At 42.7% G+C, this 17,998-nt stretch overlaps 1 protein-coding gene across 1 annotated transcript in view; it reads left to right on the top strand.

Moving 5' to 3' along the window:
* rspo2 (R-spondin 2) overlaps nt 1-17,998 on the top strand; it is a 51,509-nt gene that overhangs the window by 25,043 nt on the left and 8,468 nt on the right. Inside the window, exons 4-5 of the mRNA XM_058053749.1 lie at nt 5,968-6,111; nt 6,345-6,533. Of these exons, the coding sequence (XP_057909732.1) occupies nt 5,968-6,111; nt 6,345-6,533 (333 nt within the window). The remainder of the gene's footprint in view (nt 1-5,967; nt 6,112-6,344; nt 6,534-17,998) is intronic.

Here is a 17,998-nt window from a genome sequence, read left to right as displayed (position 1 = left end):
TTGGTCCATAAAGAGTAAAAAAACAAGTCTTAGCTATGACACTCAATATAATTTGAGCTATGAAGGTGATGGCATTTTAGCAGTAAAGCACCAATCAAAAGACCTTTGGCGATTGTTTGTGCAAGGTTGTGGATTTGAGACTTTCACCAGACAGTGTCGTTTATTGGCAAGTCATTCTTGACTTTGAACATGCAGCCATCTTTCAGCTGAATTTTCCAGATTCCAAACCCTCAAATGTATTTTCATTGGATTTTGATAAGGCATAAAAGACGATCAAGAACAGAAAAGTAAGCATTCAACTTTAAAAGGAATAAAGTTCAAATGTGAATCTGAAGGATATAATAACCTTCCTAATGTAGAACATTGATGACAAAAGTTTGCCTTTGTCATTGTTTTGCTGTATGAAAAATATTTTTCTCACAAAGTATTTAATAGACGGTATGCTTTTGCATGCATCATTATGCTTTGATATAATAAAACATGGGAAAAACAACAAAGAAAGAACATTATTAAACTTCTAGTGATGCTTGTTAAAGAGTAACTCAATTCCAATTAATGGAATTTCTCATATAGCACCCTGTTCTCATAACATTTTTCACATGAGAAAGAGAGAATGGAAGACAGGCAGAGAACCTTTATAGGTTTACATAGAGCCAGAGGTGTTGGCTGAGTGTTTCATATGAAAACAGAGAGGAACTTCAACTCACGGTTCTCTAAGCCAAACTCCTAGCAGACATGACGGTGAAACCCAGAGAAAGGTGTCCTGACATTTAGGCTCAATAATGAACATGGAGCAAGTCAGTTAATATCACTGGGCGGGGAACGTCAGTAGCGAAGAAAGTGCTACAAGGCCGGAGTTTCCAGTCATACGGTAATGATTGTATTATTTGACCCCTCAATACATGGTTATTAGCAAACACAAACAGGATAATCAATGCGTGACGTAGCATGGAAATCCGAAACAACAATGTTTAAGATGGAGCACAAAGACGAGGAGGCAGGCTGCCTGCATATTAAGTAATTTATTGCTAATGTATGAACAGTTTAAATCTGAAAAAAATAGGATGAAGACCTTGATATGTGATGATTAAGAATACATTTGGACTGTTGGATCTTAAGGAGGTTTTAAGTAGTAGCTTTAGTATACAAAAAAATACAAAAATGCAGAAAAATGCAATAAAAATAAATAAATAAAATAATGGGAATGAGGCTGTGCATCAGCAGAAGCATAATTAATAACATCTAAAACTGCAAAATTTTTATTTTTTTTATTTTTCAACTGGTTTCAACAGATTTTGATCAGCAGTTTATTATGTACTGTTTGATGCAGCGTCTCATCTTCCAAACAGTTGGGGCTCCAAGATGCGCTAAACTATACACGATCCATGCTTATCTTTTACTGTTCCAGATCTAATCCGGTGTATAGTTAATTTTCTTAGAAATACAATAATTATAAGCTTCTGGTACTCAAATTTGGCGTTTCCCGTATGGCAACACTGTCCAAGACACAAAGTGCATCAGTAAAAGTTGCTGTCCAGCGACAAAAAGAAGACAGCTCCTAGTTTCAAAGAGGAATGCGACATTATGTCTCTGTTATCATGATCTTTTTTAAACACTGGCTCTGAACTCACTACAGCAACAGCTGCTTATTATTATGCCAGAGTTTTACTGCGTGATCTTATCTCGTTGTGGATTGCCTGGATAAAGGAAAACAAGAGCTATACAAGAAAGTGGCTTAGACACTTTTTTTGTCGAGATGCCACAGGCATGTGTGCAGAGGGGAGGGATATCCTTTTCATAAATGACAGCATGATGGATTATGAGGTTGGTTAAAAAGCAAAACTCCTAGTTTGAAACGTCATCAATGACTAAGTGCATTGATGGGCACACAATGTAATATTGACTGGCAACTTCATCATCGCTACATGGGAGTCACCTTGTTAACCAAAGCCAAGTTAAGCTCCTCGACATGAAGCTGTACTTTATGAGTAAGTTAGTCATCAGACGTCTCGAGAGTAGATTGCCTTAATTTGAGTGGCTGACTGATACTGGTGTGCCTTAGGTGTTTATATAAGCATGATTTGGGTATAACTTTCCACTTCCAACAAAAGTCGACTTGCATGTTCGGTTAATTGGCGACTCCAAATTGTCCATAGGTATGAATGTGAGTGTGAATGGTTGTTTGTCTATATGTGCCCTGTGATTGGCTGGTGACCAGTCCAGTGTATACCCCGCCTCTCACCCAAAGACAGCTGGGATAGACTCCAGCATACCCGTTTATCCTAGTTCGGAAAATGGATGGATTGGGGGTTGTGTCCCACGGACCTCAGTGAATAGGATGGAGTGTGGCCTTTAGCACCGGCAGCTCTCTATCGCATTCAAGCCCTCATTTTAGCAGTTGAATTTTGAAGCTTGCGGGTATTTCCACTGCACAGCATAACCAAACAAACGACCAGTTGTTTTTGGACTCTTTGCTTTACCATGGGGCATTTAATCATTGCAGCTTTACTAACCACACTTCCAGATTTGGCGGACATTACAACGGTCCCACCAAACTGAGCTCTGCTCCTACGATATAGCACCGAGATGAAGAGTTGCATGTTCCTTGAAACATTAAGAACGAATACTGTTGTGTGACTGAAAAAGTGCTGAATGTGCTTGACTACTGTCTGAATCTCGGCTTTGTGTGTGTGTGCGTGTGTGCAGTCGGTTCTCCAGATACCGAAGTAGACCTGGTATATCACTGACTGTGTTTCTTGGAGTGAAGAAACACGGAGCGCCAATGAAATGTCTGCGATTGTGTTTCCCTCTCGAGGACATTGTGATTGACAGGAACACCATCTCTGCTTCACCTAGGTCGACAATGGCGTGCAGAGGTGCACCCATGTGGAAAAAAACAGAATGGAAATAGTTGGGAGGAACATGGCAGCTCTGGCCTTTGTCGTGAACTCCTGCCATCCATTGCTCCGCATGTCACGGCTGAGTGGCATTGAGCAAGCCGAAGCTTCCATGTCAGCCAAACCCCAGGCCTAGAGAGTAGGTCAGAGCTGTTCTGCTCAGCTTGGAGGCAAAGAATGGAAAAAAATAGGGCTTGTTTTCCCCTTTGCTTTGCCAGGCCTTTTAGGAAATGGACACTCCTGCTGTGCAACATCAAGTCTGGTTTGCTTTCTGGAGGAGTCTGAGACAAACCATATCCTCATCAGATCATGTAAAAGACCCAGTCTGGAAACCAGTAGATTAATCAAGTCTTTTCCAAGATGTTTTAGCACCCTTTTTCTGAGCAGTGAATGTTCATATAAATAAACAGCATGATTACACTTGACACTGTTGGCCTGCAGAGGAACACAATGTGACTAAAGCTGACATGTGGTTTGTTTCCTTGATAAAATCAGTGCGATTCCTTCATAGACCCGGGCGTCTGTGTGGCAAGTGACTCTTGATGACTCATGTGTCAACTTCAAATGCATCTGAACGCGGAAGTCATGCAGCACCCATGACATCTCAATAATCGCATTGCCCTCTAGACTTCTGAAATTCCTCTGACAACATCCTGCCTTCGTGATATAACGCACAGCCAGAACCAGGGTGAGAGATAACGATGATAATACATTTAAGTCCCGGGAACACTGGCATTCAGTGGGATCTGATGACCTCATTATTTCTCATTAGTTTCCCGGAGGCACCTAGATGAAGCCTTTAAAGGTGGTCCAGAGGTTAATCCTGCTGGGAGAATGAACCCGCTCCCCTGTATCTGTTTCTGGAGCTGCTGAACAATCTGCTGACTTGGCCAGCTGACTGGACGGTGGTCAGTGTGGGAGCTTCTCCAGTGTCATCTTTAGATTACACTGTCCAAGCCTTTTGCCTGATAACTGGATGACCTCTGACCCTGCAGCCTTACCTCCCTGAATTCTAACTCGCATGGTGTCGTACTGATGTGCCGTCCACCTCATCCATCTCACAGAGGGACATATTTACTTCATTTTTTTTTTTAGAAAACAAATTTCCCAATCTTTTTTTCTTTTACCTGCATGACTGAAACACAGGAACTGCAAATGATGTGTAGGTGTGATATTGTTTACATAATCTTGTTAATGACTGGTTCTCCTGCTTGTATTTACTGTCGATAACTGACGACTGCACAACAGACTGAGTGCTGGAGAGTGCTGCCAGATGTTCTCCCCTTTATTATTCTTTTTTTGGTTTTGGGAGCTGAAAGTCTCTCAGGTGATGACAGGCCAGGGAAGTGCAAAGAGTAAAAGACAGTGTTGTGCTTTCTAATTTGCTTTGTGATTTATTAGCTTCCCAAATGGACTCTGAATTGCGCTCGCTTTGTATCGAACCTTCCTGACTGATTTAGTTTAATTTAGACAGAAGTTGACAAATAGGGCAGAATACACTGTATGAATGTATGTATCGGTATGAATGTGATTGTGAATGATTGGGTGTCCATATGTGCCCTGCGATTGGCTGGAGGCCAGTCCAGGGTGTACCCCGCCCTTCGCCAGTCCAGGGTGGACCAACCCAATGTCATCCCTGGTGACCCTAGTGACCTAGTGAGGATACACGGTTTAGAAAATGGATGGATTGATGGATGTGTTGCCAGTTTAACAACCGACTTCACAAGAAACCGTCATCTTCTTCACCGCTATAATCGTCCGGTTGATTAATCATTCATTCCACCAAAAACGCCATATCGCCTGCAATTTATTAGTGAAAACTAAGTGCTAACATTGGCAAGTCTGTATCAACTGTTCAGGAAAGCGTGAGACCGGGGGTGAGTGGGCTGAAGCTACACTTTAGGGTTCAAAGTAACACGGGGCGGGGCCCCCTCGTTTTGGAGGAATGTCGAGGAGGAGGCCTGATGGTTAGGTGGCGATGGTGTAATTAAGGGGTGTGACTGTGAGAGACTTCACTTCCCTGAGCCTTGTAACGGTCACAGATAAAAGAATAGCCCTTTGCGTCTGTCATTCTCTTTTTCATTCAGTTGTTTTTTAATGTTTTCACACATATGGAAAATCACAGTAACAATGTTTAAGATCGAACAACAAGTTTATGATGGGAATAGTTGCTTCCAAGACATATTCAGTAAACCAGATGGCGTCCTCGGCATGTAGAATAGTTGCAGTGCCAGGTTATATCCTTGTTCCGACCAAGCAGTGCAGTCCGGTTCAGTACAGAATGGCTGCATCGCCCTTTGTCAAAAGTTTGAAAGTAATAAGGACAGTACCGACCATGTGCAACCAACCACAGTAGTGTAGTATCTAAGGGGTGGAGCTTGACACAATGCAATCCATTGATTGGTTGACAAGTAATTTGAACGTGCCAATGAGTACATTGGTCATAAACAGAGAAGAATCGCACCGAAGTTCAACACATTATGAACAGGCTTTGTTGGAGTACACCTTGAGAGCCACTCCAGTCTGATCGATAACCGGAAGGACCAAACACGGTTTTACACATGCAAACCTCATCTGTCCTTTGTCTACCATTGTTGAATGGTAGGTGACACACTGGTGTGTTGGAATGATGTCATACTATTTACTGAGCTAACACAGCTACACCATATGGGTCACACATCCCACAGTGAAAATGTATACCAGATCAACAGACTCCAAATTGTACAATGCAGCTACAATGCGGGCATGCAGCTTTAATATGTTCGATGTTGGTACAGTTTCCTGATATACGTCAGTGTGACTTGTACATCATTTCTGTTATCTCTGCTATCTTTAAATTAATAGTTTGTGCTCTAAAATGCAGAAAAGATTCACAGTGCATTGGTGGGAAATGATTCACAGGGCAGGGCAGTGGTAGATTTCTTTTTTTTTTTTTTTTGCGGCTTAGACTGTATAATCCTTTCACGACCCCCTCCCTCCCCCTCCCCAAACCCCAAACCTCAAAGCTCTCGATCAACTCCAGATGAGAAGGCTGATCAGATGGACCCTGATGTGTGTCTCCTTTCTCCAGGGTGCAGGATAGACAACTGCGAGTCCTGCTTCAGTAAAGACTTCTGCACCAAATGCAAGTTAGGTTTTTACCTACACAAAGGGCGATGCTTTGACAAGTGCCCCGAGGGCTTTGCCCCCGTGGAGGACACCATGGAGTGTGGAGGTAACAACACAACTATGCAAAACATGGAAATGTTCACAGACTGTTAAATCATGTTAACACATTTCTTTAGTGTCTTCTCACACGTCCTAAAAAACAAGCAGACCCCACACAAGAAGCACGGAGTATCCTAGTAAAGTTCCTTCACCGTGTATTAAATCTTGACCTAGGGTCTGTGGATTGCCTAAAAATGACATTCTGCTGTGGTTTCATTGCACATCACTGTGTGTCCACAGAAGGCTGCGAGGTGGGCCAGTGGAGTGAATGGGGAGCCTGCACCAGAAGAAACAAAACCTGCGGTTATAAGTGGGGTCTGGAGACCCGGACACGGCACATTGTAAAGAAACCACCCAAGGACACAATACTGTGTCCCACCATTGCAGAGTCCCGGATGTGCAAAATGGCCATGAGGCACTGCAGAAGAGGTATGGATGTCACATTGCAATACTGAAGTACTTTGTACGGATAATTTGTTGGTTTTGACTCAATTACCTCAAAAGGTACGCTCTCCCGGTCCTACAGACTTCTTCCAACCTCTCTCAGTTCCACCTGTCTCATGTAACCTCTACAAGCCAACCTTGTTTTTTCACCGTCTGTGCTATTGAGGCTCACTGCGGCGTTTCCGTGCATGAAATATCAGTTATTTTCCATTGCGGGTTTGTTCAAGGCACTTCTTGCTCTGAGGTAGATTTTTCCCCCCGCTCTCCCACCTCCCTTCTTAAGGAATGATCTGCAGGTTACCTCAATGGTCGTCTCTGTTTCCTCCTGTCATTTTGAGAGATATTTGTGGTGCACAAAGTATGTGTGTCAGGTCATTAGATGAGGAGTCAAATCTGGAATTTCTCTCTGCGTGAATAAAGGAAATATTTTTGTCCAAAAAGTAAACCATTTTTCAGACAGCTCAACACGCCATTTGGGGTGATGGCCTCCATTGGCAGCGCTTTAAAAATAAATGTCCTCTGCCTTAATGTACTCTCTTGTAAACTTTGCATTGGGATAGGCCAAGTATACATATTACATTCACCAAATAAGGAATCAATTATAGTGGCAGATATTGTTTAGGCTGTCAAGGAAAGAAAACAAAGTCTAACAGAAATAGGAAAGGACTTATGCACACTGAATGGAAGCACGATTAAGTGAAGTGTTGAAAGAGTTAATAAACTTCAATAAACTCTGTTGGTTTCTCATGTTTCAACGATACAGAAGCTGCCGCTGCTACTGCTGCTCTCTAGATTGGAAACTGTGATTCCACTGCACATTTATTTCATAAAGCCTGTCTTGTTTGTCAGGGAAATTCTCCCCCAACCCCCATACCCCCATGCTCTCGACTTGCTAGTCTGACCTTTTAAAGAAACTTTACTACCATCTTTAATTACAATCTGGTTTTGTATGCATGGTTACTGCAGTCAATTATCTCTGACATAAATAGACTGATGAAAGTTATTGTAAAGTCTGAATTGCAGAACTACTTTATTCGGTACTTAGAAACGAGCTGCAAACTCCCGGTGTTCATCTCCCTCAAAGCTACTGTTCCCACTAATGTGGTCACTGTAAATCTCTCAGTGCAGTTCCTTTCTGAGTAACATCTCTGTTGTGTGGCTTTAAAACGGCGTGTAAGAGTCACTGTATGTACGTCTGAACAGTTTGCTAGACTTGTGACATGCTTTTAACAGAGGTACATTTCAGACTTTGGCATGTGTTATTAATTCGCCACTGCTTAACAGTTTGTGAAAAATCCCCACTTGGCACAATCCAGTGAAATGCAACACGCCGTCGTTTGGCCAAAAAAAAATGACATACAATATATAATACAATATACACCGTGGGACCTCTGTTAACGTACGCCCTGGTTAGCGTCTTTTTCAGTGTTTTTCCGGCAACATTTTCCCTCAGTTTGCGTACGTTTAATAGTTAGCATACTTCATGGTGCTTGCCTCACAGCGTGAGTCTGACTGTGTTCTTCATCACAAAACATCCACGTAGCCCACGTATTAGCTTTCTTCTACATGGAAACAGGAACTGGAAGGTCGGCTGAAAATGATGTTATCAGCAGCACGGGCGATAAAAGAATTCATTCATTCATTCATTTTATACCGCTTATCCTCACGGAGGGTGCTGGAGCCTATCCCAGCTGTCTTTGAGTGAGAGGCGGGGTACACCCTGGACTGGTCGCCAGCCAATCGAAGGGCCCATATAGACAAACAACCATTCACACTCACATTCATACCTATGGACAATTTGGAGTCGCCAATTAACCTAGCATGTTTTTGGAATGTGGGAGGAAACCGGAGTACCCGGAGAAAACCCACGCATGCACGGGGCGAACATGCAAACTCTACACAGATGGCCGAATAAACAATTAAATACTATTTGATACTTGAAATAGAAGCTTCACAATATACAGTATAAGGCTTTCTGGCGACGACATGCTGCAAATTATCTAAAAATTGATATTTTTATCTGCGTCCCTCTTTAGACACTAAACTCAAACGTATTGGTTAAGCACAGGATTATATAACAGTGGCCTGTATGGATTCCGTGGATTAAACCAAGGCAGGAATTAAAGCAAAGAAGCAGAGCTAGGTATATATTATTTATGGGAATGCTTATCGGATCGCCCAAGCTTGCATTTCTAAGCAGCTGCATTACACAGGACATTATTGACGAATCTCTGTGTTCAAGCTTGCGCGAGATGCACAGGAACGATGCAGCTGACCATATTATTTTCCTTCTGTGTCTGGAATGAGCTAATCCCTCTGAGAAACGACACACTAGCAAGGAAACTAAAGCCGAGATCATGTCAAGAGGCAACTGGTTTTTTTACAGCAAACATTGAGTGAACCGTGTCTGATGTGTTGCATGTAAGTTGCAGATCAGCATAAACAACATACAGTATATAACTCGCACTTCTGGGATTCATTTGCTGTTCTCAGTTGGTGTTGCCACAATAACAGTGTCTTGATACTTTAAAGAAAGGGGTTCATCCTTTTTTAAAGGATGTATAAAATATGTAGTGGTATCATCGCATCTTGTTTTCATCCATCTGTCAAGCTACATTCAAGTACATTTTTTGAAGTTTGGCGAAGCAGTATTTAAAACTATTTATTGTGTTTCCACCAGATGTTTTATATACTATGGAATAGAAATCTTGCAGATATTCAGTTAGGATTGCAACTTTCGACCTGGAGGACAGCCTCTAATTCAAGTCACTGAGCAGGGCACCAGTCATTCTCTTGTTGAGGTATCTCAAGGGGTGTTTCTAATGGCACTTTATTAATAGCTGCTTCATACTATTCATATTGACCGACTGCCCCTTACCACTCTTAGTGTGCCGTGTGCTAATGGGAAAGAGAAGAGGAAAGGTGAGAAGAGTGATAGCGCTCCTCCTTCGTATTGATGCCATTAGGGAAATCCCTGCAGAGATTTCCCAGCAATCATTGTCATCGGATTCACTGGTTTACTACCAGAAATGTGTGGCAAGTTCGGTTTCACTTTGTCCTCTGTCCATCAGTCAGCTTCCTCACATTAGTGTTATAAAAGTGTTACAAAATACATTTTCCATTCATTGTTTGTTATGTAGGGCTGCACGGCGGTTGAGTGGTTAGCGAGCAGACCTCACAGCTAGGAGACCAGGGTTCAATTCCACCCTCGGCCAGAGTTTGCATGTTCTCCCTGTGCGTGCGTGGGTTTTCTCCGGGTACTCCGGTTTCCTCCCACATTCCAAAAACATCCTAGGTTTTTAGTCTTAACTGGCGACTCCAAATTGTCCATAGGTATGAATGTGAGTGTGAATGGTTGTTTGTCTATATGTGCCTTGTGATTGGCTGGCGACCAGTCTAGCGTAGGCTCCAGCAGCCCCCACGACCCTCATGAGGATAAGCGGTAGAAAATGAATGAATGTTTGTTATGTAAGTACATTTGTGTAACTGTGTTAGTAAGCAAATAACTACAGAGTCAGCAGGTGACTTGTGAATTAATAACACAACAAGACTGAGTTACCAATGCTTGGGATCCCATGTTCGGGCACTCAATTTGTGTGCATATTTCGGTATTTCGGTGCAATGTTTGGTCGTATGATAACCAAGGCTGTGTACAAAAACTCAGAACATCATTTGTTCAGAACATCGAATCCTACAAAAAAGTAATCACATCTATATAAAATATTGCTAATCTGTATCTGCGTCAATTTAAACAAAATATATATGTATGTCAAGGTTTTTTTAAGACCCGATACAGATCATTACACAGTTTGTGCAAGAGGCAGGCAACACTGCTCAGTAAACTCAGAAATTAGATGTGAAGGATAGAAGATATAATTAGGTTTCCCGAATATATTAGATACATGTACCTGAGCATCAGGCTCTTATGAGGGATTTGATTTCTAATATGTGTAACCAGAGAAACTCTTCTTATTGTGGCGCTCAAAGGAGGCCAAGCGCACCACATAGAATCATTTGTCATTTGATGCTGCCACCGCAAGTACATCCTGTCATACATTGCATGTGTGTTAATAGACATGATAATGATCAGTACCTCTACAGTCATAAAGATCATCACTTACACTCATCCTACACACTCTAGGGTCGCACTGTAGAAGAGTGTAGAGTCTGCAAGATTGGAATAGCTACCTATTGAAAGGGCAACATAGAAAAACATCTTTAACCATGTTGAATCCCACTGGACGTGGCAGAGAAAGGGGCAGTTGTTTGTTGACTTTTGCCCTTGCACTCGTCTGGGGCAAGGACTAAAGTGAATCCAGATCCAGACCCTGTAAAGATTTGTTTGACTGGCAGGATCCACGCCAGCGTCTGTCTGAAGTCAGTGTGTTGCTGGGGTGAATTCGCTGTGCTGTGGACCCCCTGGTTGCCACCGCCTGTGGACCATCTGCTACCAGATATCTGCTTCTGTAAAACAATGCACAGGCCAAATATGCTCTGAAGAACACCTTGTCTGATGGACCCTCTATTTGTTGGTCTTTGTTTTTCCGAGTGTTGTTGTTGTGAAACATTTTTGAGACAACTTCGGTGTATAAAGATACTGAGCAAGGAGGTTTAAACCCGAGCCAAATACATTTTTTTGCAACAAATTCAACATTATCCTATCTGAGTCCAGGCCAATGTTTAGCTGGAAAACCACTCATTGAAACTTATCGGTGGATATGTTTGGACCTGCTTCCAGGATGCCAGCTTTTCCAAAACCAACTCAAACTTTTAGTTTGAGTCTAATTAATGGACCATGTTTGTCGAGGTGAAATGTCAAGTCAAACTTCTGAGTACTCGCACAATCACTGTTCAAAAATGAACTGTTTGTACTTGTCATATTATTCCAATTAATAATGTCCTTGGATCTGCTCTACGGAAAGATGATATACTTGGATGGAAGGGCGAGTAAATGAATGACATGCCCCCGCTCTGATTTCCGTCATCCTGGAATGATGGATGGTGATTAATTGTGATCTCCGCCTTGGCTAATATCATGGACAATCTGGATCAGTTCTTCCCGACAGCGGGAGCCCAGTGAGAAGTGCTTTCCCAGGACAGCAAAAGAGCACTAATTGGCAGTTGCCCTGTCACAGTGATTAAGCTGTGGTTCACATTATGGCCTGTTGTGACTGGGGGAGCCACAACTTAATCTTCATTTAATAAGTCTGCTCCATGGGGGCTGACACCATGGGGGCTGACACAGGAGTTAGTTAGAAGACCTCAGAAGTATCCCGCTTCATCGGGATAGTTTGGATGTGGAAACATGGCCCAGGTTAGCGTCCCAGTGTGACTCCATGCCCTGAGCCCTTTTCATCACCACCCACATTGCGAGTCTTGCAAGGATGATTAATTCTATTAAATGTTCATTAACGTTCTTGTGTCTTATGTTCACGGTTGTGTGAGTGCTCCTCTTTGAAAGCACATTGTGGAAGAAACATTCAGTGTTCATCAACCGAGCATTCTCTGCACTATTGTGCTGTTGAAGTTTCTATTGAGGAACCTCAGGAGGTGGTGTCCTGAGGGACTGCTGATTAACTTCCCACTAAGTGCCCCTACTTTTTGACCCAAAATAAGTACGGCGCTACTGTCATTTTGTCATTAGATGTCTTTTGAAAAGCAATATAAGAAACACCCAGCTATCCTGCTGGTTTTATATGGAGCATTCATCGCCATACCACAGGCATGAACCATAAACATGTGGAGACCTTTCAAAGAATTGGGGGTGGAGGGATGGAAGGTGGGAGGTGAACAGAAGGGGGTCAGCAATGCCCTCGGAGACTCCATACTCCACATTGTTGTTATCTGGTCGTTTCCAGGCAGGAGGAAAGAAGAGGGTTGCCAATTAGCGTTGCATTGTGGTTCTACTAACCTACCTTTTCAGATACATGTAAACACATTAAATATTACCAAGTTTTTAGTTGTTTTACTTTGCTATTACCCGCATTGGCAATATAACTCCGGTGGACAGAAGCTTTTTGATGAACCCAAATAATTCATCCTGATTACATCAGACAACCAAAACATCACCTGTGGTTTTTAGGATGCCAATTTCGGCTTATATTTTATTCATTGTGTTTGCTGTGGGGCTGCCATTGTTGTCTTACAGCTGAGGAAATGAGGCTTGATATCAACACCCTCATCTAATACAGGCACACACAAACAAACAAATGGCAACAAACTGGAGGAGAGGGGGAGGACGACACATTGGCTAGTGAGGAATACTGTGAAGAAGCGGAATGTTCTCATGATCCCATGCTCCACAAATGGGAGCTATTTCCCCCTGCTGAGCAGTATATGGGCTGATATTACCCATGACACGTTTAAGGCTGTGAAGCGGACCTTGGAGAGTATTCCACTCGATGGGCAGTTTGTGCTGGTATTTACACCCTGTGACACATACGTCAAAGTCAAGGCCCCCATGGCAAATCCTACCCATCACAGAAACCTTGAAGAAAATCAGACTATTTCGGTATATTTGTAAATAATTTTTCATGCATTTATCCCTTGACTCTTTATCATTATTATTCTGTTTCATTATTTGTCTGTTAACTCCCCACACATATCTCAATAAAACCTTTAACATAGTTTGTTGCTCTAAAAATATTGAAGTTGCATTGCAAACAACTGCTTTCTGCTTTATGTCAGCAAATTATTAAGTATCCACAAACTGGTGACAAATTAAAAGAAAACCTGAATAAATGAGTTCAGAAAAAACTGCAGATGGTTTCAAACAGAGCAGAGAGCGTTTAATGGTTAATTGAAACCATTTGAAGTCAATATAATTGGGACATATTGGATCAACTTTTAGGACAGCACTCTCCAACACCAAATAAGGGAATGTCTTTGGAAGAATGGTTTTCTATTCCTCCCACGGTGTTCCAGAAAACGTGTCGAATCAATGCCGAAGCATACTGAAGCTGTTCTGGCCGCTTGCGTCTAATTTGTCACCCGTCTCTATATCGATCTAACACTTGTTTGAAGGAGGCCCTCGTGTCAGGCGTTCTCACCTCATATTTAGATAACCCAAGATCGTCCGAGTCTGCCAGACCTCCACTCCGGAGCTGCTGCCAACTCTCAAGTCAGCCACAAAGCTTTCATCATATCCCACACCATGCATACAAGGAATCATACGCATACATTCTCATACAGTCTGTGTGAAACAAGTAAACGTCACTGAATAACAGTAAAACAGACCTCACAGGCAGAACAAGTCACCACACTATCAGTGCTTCTTCTTGGTTCTGTTTGTGCTCTTTTCCGGTCTTGGATCGGAATGACACTTGCTTGCTCGTTACATTTCACTCATCTCAGCGAGGCTGCCCGAGGAACAGTGTGCATGTCATAGAGGAGGATGTGGTGCGCATAGTTGAGAGCAGCCCCGCATGCTGTCTACTTCCATGGATCTGAGTTGAGGAGAAAAGAAGGAACATGAGTGCCCGAAAACATCTGGCACACAGTTGTAGCGACTCAGACTCATCCACCAGAAGCTCCTTCTCCACTCCGCCGTTTTTCCACCCTCCTTCCTTGTCTATCACTACAGTGTATATCTGGAAGACATTTTTATAGAGACATTACAGCTTTTAATTACATCTAGTGATTCAGAGCGAGACTTTGGCTTCCAACCCACTCTTGTCCATGAGCAAGGTCCCAGGGTGGAGACTTTGAGACACAACAAAGTGACAAGTATAGACCCGCTCTCTGTGTGCACAACTTTGTGATTGTGTGCATGTGTGTATGTGTGTGTTAACTACACTGTGACAAATACAGGGGGGACAACTAAAAGTAGAACCTTTATGGTGCTAAGTAGAGGCCAGGCAGAGCCCTGCATCGCACTCCCATCATCACAGAAACGCTGAACACCGAGGTGATGTCACACGTTAGCAATTTCAGGTTAAAAGAGTGACTTTAACAGGTTTTTTGATTACAGAAAACACAAACGCCAACCAACTTACGCAAGCATGTTGGAGATTATGAGCTTTTTCTGTTTGACTTGGAAGAACAGTCTTGTTTGGTGTCAGTCACCCGAAAAGGAGATTGTTAACACCATGAAGCATTTATAATTTTTGCGTTTGGAACTGAACTGTGTGTATTCTAGAAATCCTCCCCCTGAGGACTCCCAGTGGGTTTCAAATAGAGGATAAGGGAATATTAAAGAACCAAATCATAGAATGAGAACCAGATTGTTTATTCCTGACAACAATACCTAATACAGACGTCCGGGCTTATCTGCAGTCCCTGTATGCCTACAAGTAAGCAGGTATTATTACAGCGCAGCTGCAAAAAAGCACCCTTACTTTCCCTGCCTGGCCTTTTATACACTCAAGATTGTGTAAGAGGCTGGAGTCCTGGACCAATCAGCTTTCGCCACTGCCCTTGCTTGAACCGCTTTCATGGTGTTTCTGCTTTCCTTTGTTCGCAGGGGCATCAAGGCGTCTGGAACATTCTGCTTTTCTTTTGTTGCAAAGCAAGCTGTCATATGAGTACTCAATGATTCCACCTTAACTGTCAGTTGTCACGTTAGTCCTTTTTTTGTGTGGGTGCGTGTATAAGTATCTTTTGTGTGTATTTGTGAGACTATGTGTTTCTTTTAGCTTTTATTTTTAGCTAGCAAAGTTGAGCAAATACCTTCAGTATGTGTGTTAAATTTGCAGAAAGACACACTGTGACAGATAAACAGAACCTTGGAAAAGGAAATAGAAACCAAGCAAGATTTTTCATAGATCTGTTTCATACTGCAGATGCCTTATACACAATCTTAAACTAATTATATATTGCCCAACTATCACATGTAAACTTGTATTGATTTTTGCAGAACTCAAATTAGGAGTTGGTAAAGTTCCCTGCTGGTCTTCCTTTGAAGTCGGTTGAAAGACCGGTGGTCCATAGAAGTACATAGCTGAGTGATAAGCAAAACCCACAACATGATTGAGTGATTACTGTCAACTAACAACACTCTTTCTTGGTACCGTATCAAATCTCTTTTTACATAAATATTCTTTCTTGTTGGGTGGCAAGGTTCAGGTCTGTGATCCCAATAGGCCTTGGAAATTTCTTCTGGATTAGTGGGATCTTAGGTTCCACTTATAATTTGATTCCTTTCCCCTTCCTTTGCTGTATCTCAGACAGAGTCTGCTTCCTTCTGGGGTGCACAAACCTCATCGAGGTGAGACCCTGAAATGACCGTTGAAATTGCACTGTAATCATACACATCTAAAACCAACAAGAAAATGTCTGCCATATGCCCCGAGACCAGTTGTTTGTGTTTGAGTGAGACGAAAGGGGGATTATTGACAAGGGTTGGGAGAGCCATGCCTGGATAGATGTGCTGGACATGTCTGTGATCAGATCTGCCACAGCCACTCAGCTGTCCGTCTGCCTGGTGTTTGACAAGTGGTTGATACAACGCAGGCCTTAAAGAGGATCAGGCCCTTCCTGGATTGGCTTTTCCTTTCTCCCTGTGTAGCAGCAGCCCTGCTAATACATCAAACACACACACCCCCTCTCTTCCACAACTCTGTGAACTAAAGAGCTATTTTTATCGAACAATATGTTCAATCAGTGAGATGACCAAAGGAGACCGAGCAGCGCCTTCCAGAGTAAGCACAACAATCAAAGAAAACAAAAAGCATCAGCCTGACTTTATTCCCTCATCACCAACGATCGCACAGGGATTGCTGCATGATCCTGGCAGCCCCCATCTCTGTTTTAGTGTCTAAGCCCATCTGACTTAGCGTGGCTCCTCTCTCGTTAGAGTCTGTTTTGGGACACTTGTGCTCATGTCCAAACATGTGAAGGATTTCCTCCTGAAATTTCCCAGTAGAGAAAAGACGGGATGAAAGGCCTTGTGCGTAAAATCATGCCAGGCAATTTCCTGCTTCATTTATTTACAGTCCAACAGAGACCAGAAGGATGCAGTCCATGTGGAATTAGGGAGTCACAATGTACACACATAGAAATGAAGAATACTAAGTTGAGTGGTGGGAACATCCATAATCTCTGTGTTATGTCACACGATTGCTAGAAGTAAATAGATTTACGATTGCAAATGACGGTGAATGTTGGGAGCGGGAATCGCCGTTGGTGAAATTTGGCTGAGCCCAGTAAATTCCCCGGCCCGGACCCTTCATGAATGGTCGACCCCCCCTGCTTACGTAAAGGCATGGCTACGCATTCTGAGGGCTGCACTCTAAGTTTAATTCATTCATTTCATCCTCACGAGGGTCACGGGGGTGCTGGAGCCGATCCCAGCTGTCTTTGGGCGAGAAGCAGGGTACACCCTGGACTGGTGGCCAGCCAATCACAGGGCACATATAGACAAACAACCATTCACACTCACATTCATACCTATCAACAATTTGGAGCCGTCAATTAACCTAGCATGTTTTTGGAATGTGGGAGGAAACGTGCAAACACAGAGATGGTAAAGGGTGGAATTGAACTTGGGTCTCCTTACTGTGAGGCCTGCGAGCTAACCACTAGACCACCGTGCAGCCTTCTAAGATGAATATTGCAAATGTAAAACTGTTCTTCTCCTATCTGTCTATATTGTCATATTTGGGGTATAATCATGACTTCCTCATGAAGAGATGATACATTCTTTAGTTGAAACTGCAGATACCGTTACATCACTGCAATGTCAAGATTCATTTCAAGATTCATTTCAGTCAATTGTAATCTAAGATCCGACAGAACAAATAAGTCCTAACTGGATCTTGTTCCTGTTGAAAATGACTAATGTAATAAGCTGAATTCAATATACTGTACAAATTGATGAACGACCCCAACTCTGCAATATATTTCCTGCATTATATCATAGCATCTGTGTATAATGAGAAGATCAAAGCTGCTCCTATTGATATTGAAGGAATTGAAATGCAGCGCTCGAGCTCGCTCTGTGCATTTGAGTAATGACAGCATTCACATCTGTCGTAACTTTCGAGGCAGAATGATCAATTTGCTACTGTGTATCCCAGCGTGTTGCCAATCCTTAAATCTGTGGTCAAATTGTAACCACTCCCTCATGTGCTCTAGCTAAGTTAAGATCACTTTGCTTTGCCTCCATCCGTTCAACAAATACAAACCTAACAGAGCCAAAAGAGCAGCACGCCCTCAGGAGCAATACCGTCCTCCCTTTGATAAGTGCCGAGCTTTATATTTTGCTCATCCGAAATGAAACACAACATTAAACTATTCATTAAAGTCAACTAAGGCTAATTATCCCTCATTTACCCAAGTGCCCGTGTATACTTAAGCCCAGATGTGTCGATGAGTCAGTCGGTAGATAGCAAACCGCAGCGGGGGCTGCACTGGTTTCTGAGTCCTGTGGTTTGCAGACGCATCGGGCTCAGCAGGCCTGTCGTTAATGGCTGTTTGCTGCTTGACTGCTTACCCTCATGACACCATCGGTT

This window comes from Doryrhamphus excisus, chromosome 17 (assembly GCF_030265055.1).
Source record: "Doryrhamphus excisus isolate RoL2022-K1 chromosome 17, RoL_Dexc_1.0, whole genome shotgun sequence".
In the NCBI taxonomy this organism is placed as follows: Eukaryota; Metazoa; Chordata; class Actinopteri; order Syngnathiformes; family Syngnathidae; genus Doryrhamphus; species Doryrhamphus excisus.
Note: the sequence above shows the minus strand (reverse complement) of the source record. Positions and strands in the feature narration are given on the sequence as shown.